Raw genomic sequence first — 20,689 nt, 5'->3', positions numbered from 1 at the left:
ATCTTTCGTCCCTCTTTTATATATACCATATGGAAACGCCTTTTTCTTTAAAAAAAAGAGTTGTAATATCTGTAAATTGTTTTGTTATGATCATACATAATATTTTTTTTATTACATATGGGAAATATTTATTGATAAGGCATACAAAAATATGGTTGTATTACATGTTCGACTACTATTTTCATAATATATACCCAAAGAATACCACAATAAATTACAATACATCATAAAAAGGAAAATACTCAGATTGACCAAGAGTTCGATATATGGTCACAATGAAATACAGACAAACATTTGTTAAACGTCGCGTCAATTTGTTGTTGCTAGATATTAGTCGCTAGAAAGCTTACGATCTTTATGCATTTTCAGAACCATGCCGTCTAAACAATCGCGAAGAGACTTTAAAGAACTTTTATTTTGAGATTGCCTTATTACACAAACTTCGTTTTTTTACCGGCATAATTGTATTTTAAAGCAAATCAAGTAATCTTTCCCCATTATAACACTATCTGTCAATCAGATTGCTGAATTCCCAAACAAGATAATCACATTCTTATGCAAACGTAAAACATTTATCATTTTTTGATAATCCGTACTCGATCCAATGTCTATGTACTTAAAGTAGAAAAAATGAGACGGAAATAGCGATCCTCATTTTAAATTCCATTATAAATGCTATCATCTATTCCTCGTTGACAATCGAACACAGACTACATATAATGTGAAGCAACAGCTAGACTCGGGATTACTGAGAAAAATGCAACAATTATATTGATCTTTATAATGATTGGGGAATCGTCACATGGTATGATTGGGGAATGACCACGTGGTATGATTGGGGAATGACCACGTGGTATGATTGGGGAATGACAACGTGGTATGATTGGGGAATCACCACTTGGGATGATTGGGGAATCGACACTTTACTTTGTTTTTATTCTTTGTTTGTTTTATCAATTCAACGATGACGCGTGACAATAAAACAATTAACGAGAAGTAAAACTGCAACTACTTCCTGTTAAAAAGACGATATTTAAGGATGAGAAAGTAAAAATTACTGTTATCATGTAAAGTAATTTGACAAGTGCAATATTTATGTACAAATATGGCAGATGAACATTCTAAGATTGTACATTCGATATGTGTATTCAGACAACTGTATTTTAAATACACTTTATAGACTATGTGATAATTGCTTAATTTACTTTCTAGATTATGTAATTATTGTTCGATGATATAACAAGCCAACGATGATCTTACTAAGGACATGATATCACCCGTTCTAATAATCTGGGCTTTTCTGTCAGTTCTGGTTTCTGGTTTAACTACGTATGCATTCGTTCAACCTGTGTGGCTTGTTGGTTCCAATCTGTTGGATACGTTTGGAATGATAAGTTTGTGTTTAGCAGGAACAGTATTTCCCGGAGGAAGCTTAAAACAGGAATGTGAGTTTTATGGAGGATATTTCAATTTGGGAAACTTGCCGTCTGGAGCATGGCAGGCGGCCTGTGTTTTATATGGAACAGGATGTGTTCTACTTTCATGCGGAGCATTCTTAGCTGTCTGTACATCGTGTATACCATGTGATGTTGTTAGGACTGTTACAGTGATGGCAGGATATGTACAGTTTGTAGCAGGTAAGTTTTCAGTAAGTTAAAGTTAATAGTCATATGCCTGGTAGTTTCTGAATGGTAACATATACGGCAGGCTATATATAAAAAAGTAAATATGATATAATAAACAATAAAACAAACATATGACACAGAAGTTAACAAACAGATTTCACTGTATAGTGTCAACAATAATCAAAGCCCTCATATCAGTATCATCTATACAATATCCGAACATAAATGAAAAACAATTCAAACTATCAAAAAAACTAACGGCTTTATGTATTTACAAAATAATGAATGAAGAACACAACTGTGTAACACAACAACAAACAGCAATGCCCAGTTTATAGCATCAAGGGTGCAAGAAAGACGATACAAGGCAGGTGCGTTACCAAAAGAGAAGCAACTGATTGCAAGATGTGTCTGATTTGAACCTGTTCTGTTACATGTATTTTGTCATACAAAACAGTGGAAGTAGCATTTTCCCAAAAGCATTTGCTTAAAAAAACCCAACACAACAGTATTTGAATTGAATAGCTTCTTAAAAGCAATCTACTTCTTAGTCACAAACCTTTCAACAATGAACATTGGTTAATTATTCGCTTTTAATGATAACACGGATGGCAGTGCTTTAATATTAATACATTGAATCCAAACAGGTCTGTCAGACTATTCAAGTGGTGCCAGTTACACATTATCATTGTACAATGTTGTAATCACACATGACACAACGACTCATTATATAAATTCGGATTTAGAGGAAAATTAAGGAGAAATTCATAGAACACCGGTTAACTTAATAAGGTCAAATAACTGCCATTTAATATTTTATAAACATGTCAGTATTTATCTAGTTTATCTGATTCCAATTGCAAGGAAAACAAATAATTTCTAGAAGATGTGCAACCCACCACATGAGATAACAAATTCATTAATGTAATATACTTCATGTTTTTCAAGATAATTCAAACAACAATTTGCTATAATAAATTCCCTGCGTTTTGTGTAGTTTTAACTCAATTGTAACACCAATAACTTAACTATCTGTTAACATAAACATTATATTATGTCTTTGTAATCAGTGCCAAGGGTATGGTTTTTATGGCGAAGTGTTCTAAAATTGTACAATTTGATTAATTGAATTGCAAAAACATAAATACATACCAGTTTTATATTACGATTGGAAAAACATTGTTGAATAACGAGTAACATATGAAATAATCTAACTTAATTGCTTTTAGATAAATACAATAAATAGAGAGTAATTTAAAATACACACGTACTATGTACGTAAAGAAGATACTTTGCTAATATAATTTACACTTGAGGGAGATACTCACTGACACAATATAGACGTGTGATAGAAACCTAGTGAAACAATTTTAAACACGTGGTAGAAACTTATGACACAATTCGTTTAAACGTGCGATAGAAACTACTTACATAATTTAAACATGCGATAGTAACTTACTTAGCCAGTTTCCACGTGAGGAAGATTCTGACTTATATATCTTGTATGGATTCTTACACATTCTAAAGAACTGCTAGATTATTTTAAATCTCGATCTGTTTGTGTAATCAATTCTAACACAACTTTTGATGTCATAACCCTGCAAAACACCATTCTCCATGTGAAATTATAATTGTTTTGTATAGACATTGAACGACAAAAAATGATTTTTGGGACGTTTGCATTTTCTAACGCCATCACGCGAAACAAGGAATGTGTTTTTTTTTAATTTGATAGATGATTTTGTGTTTTTTGTATATGTTCGTTTGTCTTCAGATTGTAACAAAGTGATGAATGCAGTAACCATATTTTGACTATTTTACCGACTATGTCTGTTTTGTTTAAGCATCGTTGTAATATAATGGAATTTGATGCGACTGTTATCAATATGAGAGGTTTAGCGCTATAAAACAAGGTTTCATTCACCATTTACTACATTTGCAAAATGCATATACCAATTCAAGAAATGACAGTTGTTGTCCATTCGTGTGATGGGTTTTATCCTTTTATTTTGTCATTTGATTAGGAACTTTCCGTTTTGAATTTTCCTCGGAGTTTAGTATTTTTGTGATTTTAATTTATTTTACAAGTGCTGTAGATACTTACTGACACAATTCCACATGAGATAGATGATTAATGCCAGGTAGATTTATATCAAATAGATTAAAAATGTCTTGAACTTGGGATTTTTGAAACTTAAGAAAAAAAAATATGATCTAAACACGACTCTGAAGATAAGAAACAAAGATGAAATATCATTATATCTTTTCACGCGAAAATTGCACTTAATTTAAATGAAAAATGATTGATTTCTTGTCATCTGTTTGATTTACATTCACTAGCGTTGAGTTTTAGAAGAAAGCACTGATTGAGGATTTGAGGTTAGTAGGTGTGCAACATGAACAACTTCGACAAGGAGAACGAAGCATTTTTGGGGGTTTTATATTTATAGTGTTATGCTAAGAAATGAGATTCTTGCAATTTGACTTCGAAGAAGAACATGATGAGGGGGCAAACTTTTTGGAGTCTCATTCTTCTCCTTTTTTTTTAAATCCAACGGTTGTTTGTATCAGTTCGCTGAGTTTAAATGGCATGGTTGAATTCTTGACCATGAATTAGATTTCATAACACAATTGAATGCATATTTAATATCATACTCTCACTTTTCCATTATTACGACCTAAATCTATTAGGTAATCAATGTCATTACAGCGTTTTTACAAGGAACTATTTATTAGATTCACAATGGCCTGTACTAATTGATAAACAAATTTGAATAATTCGAGTCCTTTGAAATATAAGAGCTCTATCAATTGTAATTGGCAATTGAATTTCAAGCACGTACAGATATAAAATAACGTTATTACACAGCCAACAAAGTCAGGTTATAGTCGGCAAAAGGATAAAAGTTATAAATATCGCCAATTAAATAAATCAACCGGACTAATAAAATAATGAACTGTAATAATTCTAAAATAGACATACTAAACTTATCGATTTCTACTCAGTTTTCGTTTTACATCTACAAGCTTAAGGTACATGTAGTTACAAATTTGTTTATTACGTTTATGAGATAGTTATGAATTAGGCCATTCATTTTCTCGTTTAAAATATTTCACATTTTTGATCTCGAAACCTTTTATAGCCAACAATATGGTCTGTTTTTTTAGTCGGTAAACAACGTTTAGAAAGTTAGTTCAGTACTCTAAGTATTATGTAATCTAGATTTATATAATCAGGTATTTTTGTCATATTGGAATATTGCATGTCTTCTATGATTGATGTTTACTTGTCTATTTGGATGGTTAATCATCAGAAAATTATAATAGATTGGTAATATCTAACATGCAATATTTACATTGATAGTAACATCAAAGTTACTTAATATCGAGGAGCGTGCAAATTTGTTTGGAAAAGAAATAAAGACATGTGAGGTTTAACTGAACCGTTGGTATATTATGCCTCTTTCAATTAGATTTACTGCAAATAAGACAATACACAGTCAAAAACTTTTATTTGAGAGCAGTTTGATAGACGTCAATGAAAGACGTACAAAACCTGAACCACCAGTAACACATACGTTTTCGACTATTCACTTGACAAAGTGTTTTATAGACAGTTACAATTTTTTGTTGGTCAGAAATACCAAAATGGCTTCAACAATACATTTCACATATTGTCTGGACTACTACAGATTATTTGTTAAAAAAACACATAAAAAATACAATTTCACACGAACAACTTTGAAACAGAGAATGGCAGTAATGTGGACAAAAACCACTAAACATACTAACTGCATCACAATCAATTTCAGTTTTTCGCTCTCATCAGTAACCCGCTAACGATCGGTGATTGATAATGTTTGAAAACATACATGCTTTTGAATGGTGTAACCCGTGTCAGTATTTACAAGATATATAGTTTTATGTAAGACATATCTTATACTTTATATATCTTGTATCCCACAAATAACGTTTTACTGGTGATGCTTGTTATACGTTATCAGAACAATGTGTTCGTGATTTATTTTCTTCTACAAATTGCATGAACATCAAATAGTTCAACTTTATTATCTGCTATATAGATGTAGACTCATGCCAAACCTTCCGCTTTAATGGAAATGTTCAATTTAACATTACAATGACAACATCACATGACAGGACTACAATACAAATAAATGGGAGGAAATATAGGACAGAGAAACAAACGAATGACAGCCAACAAAAGGTACCAGGTTACAAATTTATTACACCAGACGCGTAAAAACTGAGATTTAACCTTTGTTTTTGGTCATGTTTCTTTTTTCCTCCGACGATTTCCATTATGATTAGTCAATGATATTTTTTAGGTTGCACGGTAGTGTTTGCATTCCAGAATTCAGGTTGCTCTTTTGTGTACCCTACCTAAGTCAATGTATCTGAATAACAGTGTGATTGAAAAACAAATACAGTATCAACTGAACTTTTCCAAACGAAGGGGTGAATCAGGTGTAGAAAAATATGAAATAATTTTACAAATAGATGAAAATGAGTTATGATATTTTTTTTAATTGTGTATTCATTGCGTGATGTGATGTCTAAAATCACGAGTGGCCTTAGGTTTTACAAAATAGAAAACCCAACAGTAACAGTCATGATACACATTCAAATTCATTTTTGAATAGTAAAATGAAAGTACGTCAGTTAACTGTGAAGGTAGAATTTTTTGCAGTGTTATAAAGTGGTGAAAATTCTAAAAAGGCTACTAAGCAGGTCATTACCCCTTTGTTGTATCAAATACTATTCGTGGATTGTTTGTGAAAGACAAAACCGCCTACCTGACTTCAACCCTATTCATTTAGAATTATAGATTGCAAGAATTTTTCATTATCCCTTATGGGCCAGGAAAAACTACCCTGCCACCTTAAACAGTGTCAGTGAGAAATATAGTTCTTATAAATGAGAATTTAGCTACTTTAATAACAATACAAGACATATACAGAATCATATACATCCGGGCAACATCAATTATTCTAATCAATAAAACGGAAACGGTAAATGATGCGTTGCTTCCAATCGGAAATAAGAAATTCTATCTAGTGTAAATCATTTTCAAAATTTGGAAGGAAATTCAAACAATCAACATAACCATTAATAAAACATGACAGGATCTCAGATTATTAATGAATAAAAATAAACGTACTGCTTTTAATTTAAAAAAAAAACTGAAGTTGGATCAACTTACATGGCTCGCAAGAAAACCAAATTCCCAAAATGATTTGAAAGATTCCTAACAAACACAAAACCAATGCTAAAAAATGTCGACAAATACAACTTTAACGTATTAGTTTAGAAGATATACCTGTGTGATTTAGGACCTGTCTGTCTTCATTTTGAACAAAACAGATAAAAAATGAGACGCCCTTTAAAAACCAAATATAAACCTAAACATACTCGTCTAACAAATTGAAAGAAAAGAAACAAAACTAAGGGAAACGAAACGGAGGCCGAATACCCTATGGATTTTATTCACCCTCTATGGATCCGTAGGGGGTCAATAGTTAACTGTATGACGAATTTGTCGCGCGCTGGACTTTTGCTGCTGCGTTTTGTTGAAAAAAAAAACAAAAGCATTTATGGAGGACGTCACCATTTACGCGTCATGAATCCGCTATGAAATTTACTAACCCCCCTACGGTCTCATAGGGGGTCACCTCGTAACGGCGTTTAACCAATCACAACGTGATAATTTACCCACGGTGCAATAAGGCCAAATGGGATGTTAACGTCAGGATTATGTCTGTGATAATATAGTCAAATTGATATTTTAAATCACCCAATATCTTATTATTTTGCTAATGTGTGACATATTTTTTATATTTCAGTTCTGGTAATGATAGCCGGATTATTTATATATCCACTAGGATTTGGATCATCGTTTATAAGACAATACTGTGGATCTAAGTCCGTCATCTATCAGGCCTACGATTGCTCTATAGGCTGGAGTTTTGTACTCGCTGTAACAGGGACGTGCCTAGCCATGTTTTGTCCAGTTCTGTCACGGTTTACAGACATGAAAGGGCGGGACATAATTCCCTAATCGGTATTCTCGGGAGTTATTAGGAAGGATTAGGCATACAACAAAATACAAACCGAACTAAGTAATAACTAACCTTGAAATGGATGCAAGCTCTTCGAGAAGGTATAAATGTGTATAAATGTGTATGAAAGAGAAGTCATTATATATAATTCCGTATAAATTACTGCTGATGAGCTTAGTAACTACAGTTATTTGGCATATTTATGTATAGTACAAATGGTTAACCAGATCTGGAATGGTAAAACCATCGCAACCTTTACAATAGTATACATAATGATACTTAGCTGCATAAAACAGGAACACGTAGAATTAGTAGTGAGTAGCTTGATAGAAGGATTAATGGTATAATGATCTCCAAGGCTTAATAGGCCGTTATCGTGTCAAAGCAATAATTAAATGCACAAGTATCGTTGGTATTTGTCATGTTGTTTCATTGTTACGTTATATTAATAAAATTACTTATAAATGCTGTTTTATCTCACTGAAATATCTGTTTGTGTATACTTCAAAGATACTGCACTGGAGCAACACCGTCAAACTGAAAAGTAATTTATTCTTGGTAATAAAAAAAGGAAGAACCAATAAAACACAGCGAGGAATCTGATGTTCATTAGTTTTATTTTATTGGTATGGTTTATAATTGTTTTTGGTTTCACCTTTTTAATAGATTAGACAGTTGGTTGTCCCGTTTGAATGGTTTTATACTAGTCTTTTTTGGGGGCCCATTATAGCTTGTTGTTCGTTGTTAGCCAAATTTATGACATCGCAAAAAGTAAAGGTCTTGATAAGGTTATATTGGACCAATTATTGATTCAAGAGAAAATAAAACATAATGCTGCTGCAATTGAGAAAATTGTAAAAGGTTTACACGAAGTCATCATTAGTAAAGTTAAAGATTTGATCAAAGGAAATGAACAAGCTTTACCTCAATTTATTCTTTTATTTGAACCTGGAAGTTTTTTTATTATCCTGTCCCTGGAATGTATGTTGGTTTAAGTGTTAGTGAACACGAGGATGGCATCCAAGCAGATAGCTGAATTAGTATTTGTGGCGGAAGTGAAAAAAACCACGAAGTTAATAAGGAAGGCAAAGTTACTCTATTGCCAAATGACAATCCTATTGAATAATATGAAATAAAATTACACCACTAATAGTATTAGTCTATATTACATGTTTATGACTCTGACTTGCAAATCAATATTGCGTTATGCACTGTATTAAAAAAAGGAGGTACACTAAAAAAGGTAGGACAAAAAGGTAAACCCACAACACCGTTACAAAAGTTAAATAAACGACAAAAAAACCTCAACATTCTACAAAACACTTCAAAATAAAAGAAACTCAATACTGAGCAACATGTACAAAACCAACAAACAAAGGGTGACTGTATATGCTTTAGAAAGATAAGCATAGTCTGCTACGATGTGATTGTCATAATTGAGGAAAAGAGGAATTTGGTCATCTGATACATACATATTCCATTACGGTCAACCAACTCATGATGGCGTTAGATAAAAATTAAAATCCCAAAAATACAGAACTCCGCGGAAAACTCAAAACGGAAAGTCCAACATCATGATGTGACTTATCAATAAAAAAAGCGTTTACAAAATGAGAAACTAGTATTGTTTTCCATTAACTGCCTTTGAATGGCAGGCATATTATGATAGATTTCTTAGGATACTATAGGAGTTTTCTCCTTCAGCAGTACTTTGATAACGCATTTATGAAAATATATCTCACGCACGACTATTAAATTCCTCAGGTCGTGTAAAATGTCAACAAGCATGGCTACTTATGCCATTTGGATCGATCACGGTGTCAATATGCATGTCTTCGAATCCTGTTCGGATCGTGCTATATTTTAAAGCCTTAGTTATTACTTCCCTTCGGGTCAACAACCCTTGATTATTTATCTTCGGGTCTTCCATGCATTCAAAAACCTTGGTTACTAATGCCCTCCGGGTCATGGACTTTTTCATCGACCTTGGTTACTAATCCGCGGGTATTCAATGATGTCAACAACCATGGTTATTAATTCCCTTTTTGTCATTTTTACCTATATTATATCTATTAGTTTGTTTACGCATCGTTGTCATTATAATGGAACTTAATGCGACTGTGATACAAGTGAGAGGTTTGACTTGCTATAATAGCAGGTTAAACCCACAAGTTTCTACACAAGAAAATGCTTGTACCAAGTCAGGAATATATTAGTTGTTACCCGTTCGTTTTAAGTGTTAAGCTTTTGATTCAGCCATTTGATTAGGGACTTTCCGTTTCGATTTTTTTCAACATTGTGTTATAATCCTAATTACTATGAAAATAAACATATATGTAACAAAAAAGCACAAAAAGGCATATCTACAAAGCATATCAGCAAAAATGAAAAACAAGAATACGAAAATTTACAATTGCATAATGACACAATGACGGAATGTTAAGTACAGAACCACGTCATATGAATAAAAGAAACACAAAAATGGGTAAACACAAAGCACATAGCCAAAATGAAAGACAAGAATACAAAATAATAATTGAAAAAAAAACCAAGACTAATCAGTAAATGATACAAAAGGACAAATAACATCAAAACTTCAACAATTTACATGTATCGATATAAAAAATAAAATGCTGCTCCATGTATAGAGATACAAAACAAACTGTTGCTCTGTACTGTCGATTTACCAACACACAGTCCTGGAATAACCAGTTTGATGTGTTTATAATTAACCCTTGGATTTATTTGAGCACTACATGTCAAGTCTGACAATTTCTATTTCTCTGGAGAAATGTCTTTACCAAACTTGTTAACATTCTAAAATTACAATTGTCAGATACCAAATAACTATTTAATTTGTTGTTTATTAGCTTAACGAATGCATTATTGAAAGTTCGTCTCTGAAATGTCAAAGATAAGAATATATACTTCTGATCCGGAAATACGGAATCAACTCTAACAACAAACATTAATGTTTAATACTAACAGCACTGTGAAGCGTAATTAAGATTTATACAAAGCCTATGGGTAATTAAGTCTCATTGTGTGTCAACATATCGTTCTTTACAATCATTATAACTTGTTAGATAACATGCATGAGTTGTTACTGTTTTGAAATAAATACAATGTAACTGTTTGGGTTGATGTTATACGCTTGAGCAGCACATTAAAACTAAACTGTGTAGAAGAACACTGAATGTCACAATGTAATTGCTAAGTGTTGATGTTATAAGCACCACAATCACATGTTTCTATATTGAGGCGATGAACAAGATAATACAATGTAATTGTTAGGATTTTGATATTCGACCTTACATCAGCAAAACGAACTAAACGCAGATAATGCGATGTAAATGCTGAGGGTTGGAGTTATATCTACCATGTGTTTGACTGGTGACATTTTGCTACCATTGTTAAAGTACAGCGATGATGTGATGTAATATTTCATGTTGTTCAATTAGATGTTGTATAATTGTTGTTGAGTTTTTTACTAAAACACACGACGCGAAAAAGACGCATACAATGTGAAATGAGATAAACAACTATAGTTAATCAGAACATTCATGACAGTATAGGTTCAGTTTTTACTTGTTGCCATTTTTGGTCTTATGGATAAAAGGTGGTAAAATAATAGATGCTTTGTGCCAACTGCTTTACACATCAAAATGATAGATAGAGTTATGTTTTGTCGACTTCCCTTTTAATTATGAAAGATAATTTAAAATGTTGAGACACTATACATATTAGCAATCAATATAAATAAATCAACGACCTTATAAGAGATAATTTTTTTTTCACTGCCGTTCCGCAGACTTTCACTTTGCTAAATATGGTAAAAAGGGGGAAAAAAGCAATTCTATGTTTTTTAACTAGATATAGGAAGATGTGGTGTGAGTGCCAATGAGACAACTCTCCATCCAAATAACAATTTAAAAATTAAACCATTATAGGTTAAAGTATAGCCTTCAATACGGAGCCTTGGATCACACCGAACAACAAGCTATAAAGGGCCCCAAAATTACTAGTGTAAAACCATTCAAACGGGAAAACCAACGGTCTAATCTATATACTTCATTAATGATTATAAGTAATCAAAGTATCAGATTTTCGAAAAGTTTTTGTCGGATTCATAATACAAATATACAAATGTACTTCTATCTTGTTGCAAAACATTTTATCTTACATTTAAGTGCTTTTAATAATTGTTTTTAAAATAACAACTAAATCTTTTTCGTCTGAGGTTCATGGTTCGATCCCCATTCCGGGAAGTGAAATCTCAGGGCCTGAATTTTCTGTTCTCCCTGGATACCATTTGCGAGTATGGTCTTTGGAAACGATCATAGTCGGTCGGAAGGGGACGATAAATTGCTGACCCGTGTTAAGGGAGAGCCATATCTCTTGCACATAAAAGACAGCCTTGACGATTTCGTAAAAGAGCAGGCTAATGCAGCTACAAGGCAGCACTTGCTACCGCAAAGTGGAAAGGGATTTATATAAGTTGCAATAACTTATTCCAAAATCTTCTATTAATAAATATGTTTAAACTAATAGGAAAACAAAAATCTTATAATAGCAATAAGGTAGACATCAATTACGATAACGTAAGTTTTTACAGATGAATCCCATAAAAAAAATGAAAAGAATATGTTGTTTCTGTTACATTATCAACAGCATTCGCTCATTGAGATTTGAGTTTTATTTTGATGGTTTTTCTTTATTTGACATCCTTTACCTGGATGTTGTTCTTATGTTACATTCCGATATCATCTTAAATTGTTTTGTAATTAAATCTTACTGAAAGGAACCATAATGTCCTCATCGACCATTTGATATAATGAAATTAAAAACCATCAAATTGAAATTATCTCCAATAAACACTGCTGTCAATAATGTTTTTAAATTCTGTAGTTCTAGTGGTTGGTTCGTGTAATTTTGAGTCCTTACAAATTCTAGATTCTGTTAAACAAGCTTCTGTGAAGTCAATAAGAATACAATTTTCAGAACAAACGTGGTAAACACAGTAAATTAATTAGAATATCAGTGAACTGTTTATTAAGTCCAAGAAAAAACTCATTATTTCGAATCCTACAAATTCACGATCTTTATAGTTTTTGCTCTGAAAAAAAAAAAACACTTTTAGAATAAAGTGATATTTAATCTGTAATAATGTACATACTAGTAACATAAAGCGTATCGTTTTTAGGATGAACATGGTCAAATTGCTTTTATCAAATCAACACAGTCATTTTGATTTTCACCTTTACTCCAAATCTTACAACATTTAAAAGTGTGAAGTATTCATTCAAGAAAACTAGAAGACAGCTCTCTATAACTTCATTGGTTTACACTTTATGCACAAGCACGACATAGACAGTTATACCGATCAAACGAGTTCACTCAGATCCATTATCATCGCTATAGGTTTCAGTTATAAAACCATCAAAAATATATTTGTATCGGAGATGGTGTAAGTCTTCCTATCAAATGAATGCCAACAATTGATGGCACTTTAATTAAGGGAGTGTGAAACCAGTTTGACTTAAAACAAACTGATGTTGTACTGTTACACAACTGCCCCATGCTAAGGGAGGGTTGGTATCCCGCTAACATGTTTAACCCCGCCACATTCTCTATGAATGTGCCTGTACTTAGTCAGGAGCTTGTAATTTAGTGGTTGTCGTTTGTTTATGTGTACATATTTGTTTGTCGTTCATTTTTTGTACATAAATTAGGCTATTAGTTTTCCCGTTTGAATTGTTTTACATTGTTATGTCGGGCCTTTTATTACTGACTATGCGGAATAGGCTTTGCTTTTTGTTGAAGGCCGTACGGTAACCTATAGTTGTTAATTTCTTTTTCATTGCTGTCTCTTGTGGAGAGTTGTCTGATTGGCAATCATATCACATCTTCTTTTTTATATGATTTACTCTTATAATAATTAACGTTCTTATTGAGTAGGATAAAACTAAAGAAAATAATGAATGTGTTGTATAAAACGTCCAAATAATGTGTGCGCTTCCGGGAAATTCACATAAAATTATTACAATGGGACCACGATATTAATCAAGGTCTTATTGGTTTGTCATCAAATTTTACTAAGATGAACAATGATGTCTTGAGCGAGCATTTGATGTAATGAAAATTCTAAATCATCATATCGGAATTATCTCAAATAAACTCTGCTGTCACTAATGTTTTCAAGTTCTGTAGTTGTAGTGGTTTCTTTGTGTTTAATTTTGATTCCTTATAAATTTCATTTTTTTTATATAAGACAATAACAATCAAAACCAATGAGTAAACAAAGACTCACAAAACGAAAGGACATTTACATCAACAGTTATAAATAATAATAAGAAACAACACGAACTCCACTAAAAACCGGGAGTGAAATCATGTGCTCTGGAAGAGTAAGCACTTCCTGCACCGTATACGGCATCCGTTGTGTTATTTCTTTGTTCAGTTCGGTAAAGATGGAAGGTAATTATGACTGAGGAAGAATATCAGATATGATTTCTGACACACTTTTGTCATAATGGCCAATCAGCTCATGATGGCGACCGTAAAATGTCTTGAGTGATAACCTTAATTTGATTGATTCATAGCCCTGTCTTAGCAACTTTTGAGAAAGCAGTATTCCTCGTTAAACAAAATCAACGTACTTTGAGCTAGCTCTAGAGTAACGTATCAATTGAGACACAAATACTCCATATGCTGTTGCCGCTGGGATGTTGCTACACCGAAATGGAAAGTTGACTATAGAAAAATTAAAATTATCGCGTTTGTCATAAATTTTGATATTCAATCTACCATCAGTAGTCATTTCGAGAAAAAGGTCTAAATATGAAGCAGATTTACCTGTGTCGGTAGTATCTTTTATGTAAATAAGGCAGTTAGTTTTCTCGTTTGAATTGTTTTACATTATTATTTCAGGGACTTTTACAGCTGACTTTGCGGTATAAGGTTTGCTCATTGTTGAAAATCGTACGGTGACCTTTAGTTGTTAATTTCTGTGTCATTTTGATCACTTGTCTCATTGTCAATCATACCACATCTTCTTTTTTTATACATTACAAATTCTGTCAAACAAGCGTCTTTTAAGTCAATAAATATACAATTTGCAGAACAAACATTTTCCTCTTGGTAAACTCAGTACATTAATTTGATGTTTGAGTCCAAAGGAAAACTCGGTAATCTATGGTTTCCGGTTAAGGACATTTCGCGTTTTCGCCTTTCATATTCTATAGGGCGAAAACGCAAAAACGCAAAGTTGAAAACTTTAAAAGGCGAAGTCGAAAACGCGAAATCGGTTTTCACGTTTTTGCGTTTTCGCCCTCTGAAATACGAAAACGTGAAATGGACTTAACCGGCCACCATAGTATTCCAAATCCTAAAAATTCACAATCTTTAGTTCTTCAACTGAAAACAACAGTTACGTTTTTTAATACTTTTCAGTTGTAAAGTGATATGAAAGCTATCAGCGTTTAAGTAATAGCAAGCGTATATTTTTTAGGCTGAAGAATATTGCATTTAACAGGTACATTTACCCGAAATTACATCACATCGTACAACATGTAATATTATGAAATATGCATTCAAGAAAACTCATGAAGTTTTCCTTCAAATGTCATTAAAGAACCAGAATTAATACAGCTGAACAGCTTTTATGATCAACCAAATTTTGAAAAAGAATGCAGCTTACTTTAACTTCATTGTTTCAAATCTTATGCACTAGCACAACATAGACAGTTATCTCAATTAACCGGGTTCAATCATGTACATTCATCATCGCTAGATGGATAGTTTCAATAATAAACCATAAAAACACATTTGTATCTGTTATGTTTAATAAACGTTAAGCAATTAATGACCATTAATCAAAAGAGTTTGAAAACAGTTTGACTTGAAAAACAAATTATGTATTTTTACGAACCATTTTTTTTTTTGAAAAGGCTAAACATGTTGAAATAAAAAACCATCATGATCGAAATGATTTAATATGTATTAAAGAAAAGAATAATGTGTTTAAGGAAACGAATGTCCCCGTTCAAGCTTTTCAATTTGTAAAGGGTCATAACTCTAAATCTAGAATGGTAAAATTGAATCTCTGCCAAAATTTGAACTTACTGTGTGTTTATGTTTATAGTATTGCGTATAATTGATTGCGACAAACTTTATCTATTTCCGGAAAGGAATAGGGGAAAAACAGACAGACGGAAAGATTTACGGAAGGGCGAACATACAAAAAGACGAACGGGCATGGTAGCACTTAATACCTTAAATACCCAGGGCGGGGACATTATAAGAAGATGTGGTATGATTGCCACTGAAACAACTATACGATAGATGCGTGCAATTCCTAAATGTGGGTGTCTTATAAACACTGAACAGGGATCGTCTCGTCATTGCCCTAATTGTACTATCATTTTAGTTTTCATAGTCTTGCAATTCATGAATACTGTTCTATTCTAGACATACAGATAATTGTAATAATCGTATACGTTGATATATGCATTTCTTGTTTTCGTTATTTAATTCATGTATAAAATGTAGACGCCAAAATTCTATACAAAAATGTCCCGTTTCAAGTCACTGCTTTCTATTCTGTTAAATCAGGTTGATTGATGGAAATTTAAAACAAATTATATTCTCATATATGTATCCCGTTTGAATGGTTTTACACTAGTCATTTTGGGGCCTTTTCTAGCTTTTTGTTCGGTGTGAGCAAAGGCTCCGTGTTGAAGGCCGTACATTGACCTACAATGGTTTACTTTCATAAATTGTTATTTGGATGGAGAGTTGTCTCATTGGCAATCACACCACATCTTCCTATATCTATTGTACTTTTTCCGAGGGTGGTTTAAAATAATTAATCGAAAGAAGACCGTCTAAAAAAAATACATGGATAATTTGTTTTTTTCTGAAAGAGTAGACACAGTACAGTGTTTAACGGTGATCATATTCAAGGGTGATCGGAAACAAGACATAAATAAAGGAAAACTATAGAAAGTCAATGAAGACATTATATACCCCTTAAAAAAACGAAACAATATTGATTGTTTAAAATAACGGGAAGTGATATCAGATATATGTATGGTCAGGAAGGGTAGGATGATACAGCTTTTGTTTCAGATACTGGTGCTTCGGAAGGTTTATTTGATAATGCTTGTATTTTAATATAGGTGGCCCGGAAAGGTAAGCTGATTCAGCTTGAAATCAGATCCTGGTGCTCTGCAGGTATAAGCTGTCTGCTTTGAAAGGGTAAGCCGATATCGCTTGTCATGAAATTTAGAAGCTCAGAAAGGGTAAGGTTATTCAGCTGGCAATTAGATGTCGCTGCTCTAGGGTGGTAAGCTAATGCAGTTTTTGCTTCAGATACTGATTCTCCAGAAGGTTAAGCTGAAACTGTTTGTGATTAAAAAAAAAAAAAAAAAAAAAAAGAGGGCAGATACTGGTGCTCCGAATAGTAAGCTGCAACAGCTTTGCATCAGCTACAGGTGTTTTGGAACAGTAAGTCGACAATGCTATCATATACTGCAAATGCTCTGATATCGCTTGATATCATATTTAAGTGCTCCGGCTATGCCTAATACTGCTTGGCATCATATGTACAAAATGTATGTGCTGTAGAAGGGATAAACGGATACTAATTGGCACATCAAACAGGTTAGCTGATACCGCTTGGTATGAGAAATTTTTGTATAACGTAGTGACAAACCAATAAAGAAATAAGTTTCGAAAAATGATACCTATGTAAATAAAGCAATAGTAGGATACCGCTGTTCGAAAGTCATAAATCGATTGAGATAAAACAAATCCGGATTACAAACTAAATCCGTGTGAAACAGATAAACATGGCAATGTAACACACAAAGAAACGAACTAAAAGATAGCAACAGCCATTTTCCTGAGTTGGTACGGGACATTTTAAGAAAGTATGGTGGATTGAACCGGGTTTTGTGGCTAACCAAAACCTCGCACTTTTATGGCAATGTTAAATTTAACACTAAAATCGCAACATTAAATCACAGGGCTATAGAACAAATAATTGCAAGAACATTTAGGACAGAGAAAAAAGTCTCACGGTACTTTTCTGTCCCAAATTCATGTATTTAGTTTTAATGTTATATTTGTTATTCTCATCGGATTTTGTCTAATGCTTAGTTCGTTTCTGTATGTGTTACATTTTAATGTTGTGTCGTTGTTCTCCTCTATTATTTAATGCTTTTCCCTTAGTTTTAGTTTGTAACCCGGATTTGTTTGTTTCTATCGATTAATGAGCTTTGAAAAGCGGTATACTACTGTCGCCTTTATTTAAATACACAAATAAACAATACACTAGTACGTTTCGACATGCTTATAGTTATCAAAGGTACAAAGCTTATAATGTAATACAAAAAACGCGCCCCGTCTAGACAAGACAAACCAGTGACACTCAAATCAAAGTAGTAAGAAAGCCAAACAAGTACATAACTAGTAAATAAAAATGCCAAACGAGTTAAAAGCTGAGGAGCACCGACGATAAAAAATTCCAAATAGTTGCGTCAAATAAGTCACTGTAAACATTGCTTTAGGTATACTGTGCTTTATGTTCTCTGCCTTGAATTATATATTTTCTTCCATTTAAAACAAAAAAATGTTGTTTGTGGTATCTGTACCTATTTATATCACATAATATCCACACAACTATCTTAATCTGAGCTAACCAGTTACAATATTCAAAAGTCACTTTCTGTGTCACAATTAGTTAATGCAAATCGCTGATGGCTTTTTAGCTAAAAGGACCTGAAATTCCTTCTAACGCATGATTAGACTAGAACTAGCTTATTAAATCAAATGAAACGAACAGTTCCAATATAAATTCCCCTTAACTGTCAACAGAATGCATATGAGGTTCTAATAGATGCTAATCCTTCCTGATAGAGCTCGTAGATAATTTAATTTACACAATCTAGATTTTGGAATGAATCACAGAGAGAATATGTTCCCAAATCGATAATTGTGAAATTATTTGTATAAAAATCTAATATCCCGGAAAGGCACATGCAGAGTTCTAAATAAAATGACAAATATTAATTTGTCTTTACATTCTCTAATAAACATTTAGTCTTAGAGGCATGATTTTTTTATATGTTGTTAGTGGCTTTGAACTAGCTGTCAGATAACTGCGAGTTCTCTCCGATCTGTTCATTGTGTCTTTTTGTGTCGGGCTGTATAAGTATCCGGCCACGTCCACTTGTATTTTTTGTCTATCTGATGAGTTAAGTCTTTTTCAACTGATTTTTATAGTTCGTTCTTATGTTGTACTGTTATACAACTGTCCCAGGTTAGGGGGAGGGTTGGGATCCCGCTAACATGTTTAACCCCGCCACATTATTTATGTATGTGCCTGTCCCAAGTCAGGAGCCTGTAATTCAGTGGTTGTCGTTTGTTTATGTGTTACATATTTGTTTTTCGTTCATTTTTTTACATAAATAAGGCCGTTAGTTTTTTCGTTTAAATTGTTTTACATTGTCTTAGTGGGGCCTTTTATAGCTGACTATGCGGTATGGGCTTTGCTCATTGTTGAAGACCGTACGGTGACCTTTAGTTGTTAATGTTTGTGTCATTTTGGTCTTTTGTGGATAGCTGTCTCATTGGCAATCATACCTTTTTTTCTTTTTTTATATATTCAATTATATTTCAATGTACGTATGCTTGTAAACACGTAATTTAAAAACAAAATAATTATTATATCACTATTGTTTCTTGCAAAACTATACAGGGAAGAAACCTAAACGCAAATAAAAAAAGGAGAATCAAGAGTTACATAAATGTCACATTGAAAAAGTCTGGTATGAACACAATGAACAAAGACAATAAATCATCTGTCATCAAATTGACAAAATACTAAAATTACCATGTTCCTTATTCAGAAAGGGATACTTATCATATCAAGTGGGGGTTTCAATTGTCTAATTATCAGTACAATAGACTGACTTTAGTTGAATTAATATTGTATTAACAATACCAAAGTAATTTGTTTGAGTAAAGAAAAAAGTTTGCTATTATTTCATTTCCGAAAGAGATCAATAAACTTAGAAATCATTTTTTCAGTTTTAGAATAAGGCAAACAATTTATGGCTTTTTAGTCACAACTTTGCATATATATAAGATACAGTTGTTTGAACACACTTCGTTTCTTCTAAAACAATGACAGCATGCCATGTCGTTCGCGTCCTTAGATAATGACACACAAAGGTTACTTGAGACAGTTTCTGTTTGTATTTAAGTCGATGACAGACATTTACGGGAATAATTTACATTTACCGACCTTTACTCATGGCACGATTTTTTCATTATTTATACAATTCTGTCTTTTATATCATCAAGTTTATTTAGTCTAAGAAATTTGTATTTGTTCGGTTAAAACAGTGAACCATTGAAAAAAGTGCAAACTATGTTAAAATACTAAACAAAGTTATGGTTTGAAATTCATACAATATCCCCTAACTACTTTGTTTTTTATCTGATTTGTTTCAAATAAGAAAAGAATCATGACGCCGTCGTGATTGTGTTTAAGATTTCAATTCAATAAACTACATCCGGTCTAACTGTTTTTAATTGTGAAATCAATTGTTTGAACTTCAGCAGTGGTATTGATATCAATCAATTAAAGTTTCCTTATCAAATCCAAAGACGATATCCATTGTATTCCTCATCAATCAACGAATATAAGCTGTCAATTGTCCATGTATTAAAACCACTGTTTCATATACGAATTATAATATCAACAAGTCAACATAAGAACCATCCAGATTTAAAAGGTAAACGATGTTTGAAACAAAAATCACAAAACAATAACATTTTAGACAGCAAACAGTGATCTAACAACTTTTCCTAATCAGTGTTTGTCAAGGGGTGCACAGTAATTAGGTCAAACACATTCATTGATCGAAGACGGGGTAAAATCAACATTGAAATTAGGTCAAACACATTCATTGATCGAAG

General features: G+C 32.7%; 1 protein-coding gene across 1 annotated transcript; it reads left to right on the top strand.

Moving 5' to 3' along the window:
- The first annotated feature begins 977 nt into the window (after positions 1-977).
- LOC134681570 (LHFPL tetraspan subfamily member 2a protein-like) lies at positions 978-8,088 on the top strand. Its single transcript, XM_063541218.1, has 2 exons — positions 978-1,637; positions 7,487-8,088. Exons 1-2 carry the CDS (start codon positions 1,268-1,270, stop codon positions 7,699-7,701), a joined length of 585 nt encoding a protein of 194 aa, XP_063397288.1. The 5' UTR covers positions 978-1,267; the 3' UTR covers positions 7,702-8,088.
- Positions 8,089-20,689: the final 12,601 nt, after the last annotated feature.

This window comes from Mytilus trossulus, chromosome 8 (genome assembly GCF_036588685.1).
Source record: "Mytilus trossulus isolate FHL-02 chromosome 8, PNRI_Mtr1.1.1.hap1, whole genome shotgun sequence".
NCBI lineage: Eukaryota > Metazoa > Mollusca > Bivalvia > Mytilida > Mytilidae > Mytilus > Mytilus trossulus.
Note: the sequence above shows the minus strand (reverse complement) of the source record. Positions and strands in the feature narration are given on the sequence as shown.

What these genes read in the sequence shown, in the direction of transcription:
- LOC134681570 (XM_063541218.1), top strand. Translation starts at nt 1,268, where the DNA reads ATGATATCACCCGTTCTAATAATCTGGGCTTTTCTGTCAGTTCTGGTT. An exon ending in ATATGTACAGTTTGTAGCAG is followed by an intron (nt 1,638 to 7,486) that starts GTAAGTTTTCAG and finishes TTTATATTTCAG; the next exon opens with TTCTGGTAATGATAGCCGGA.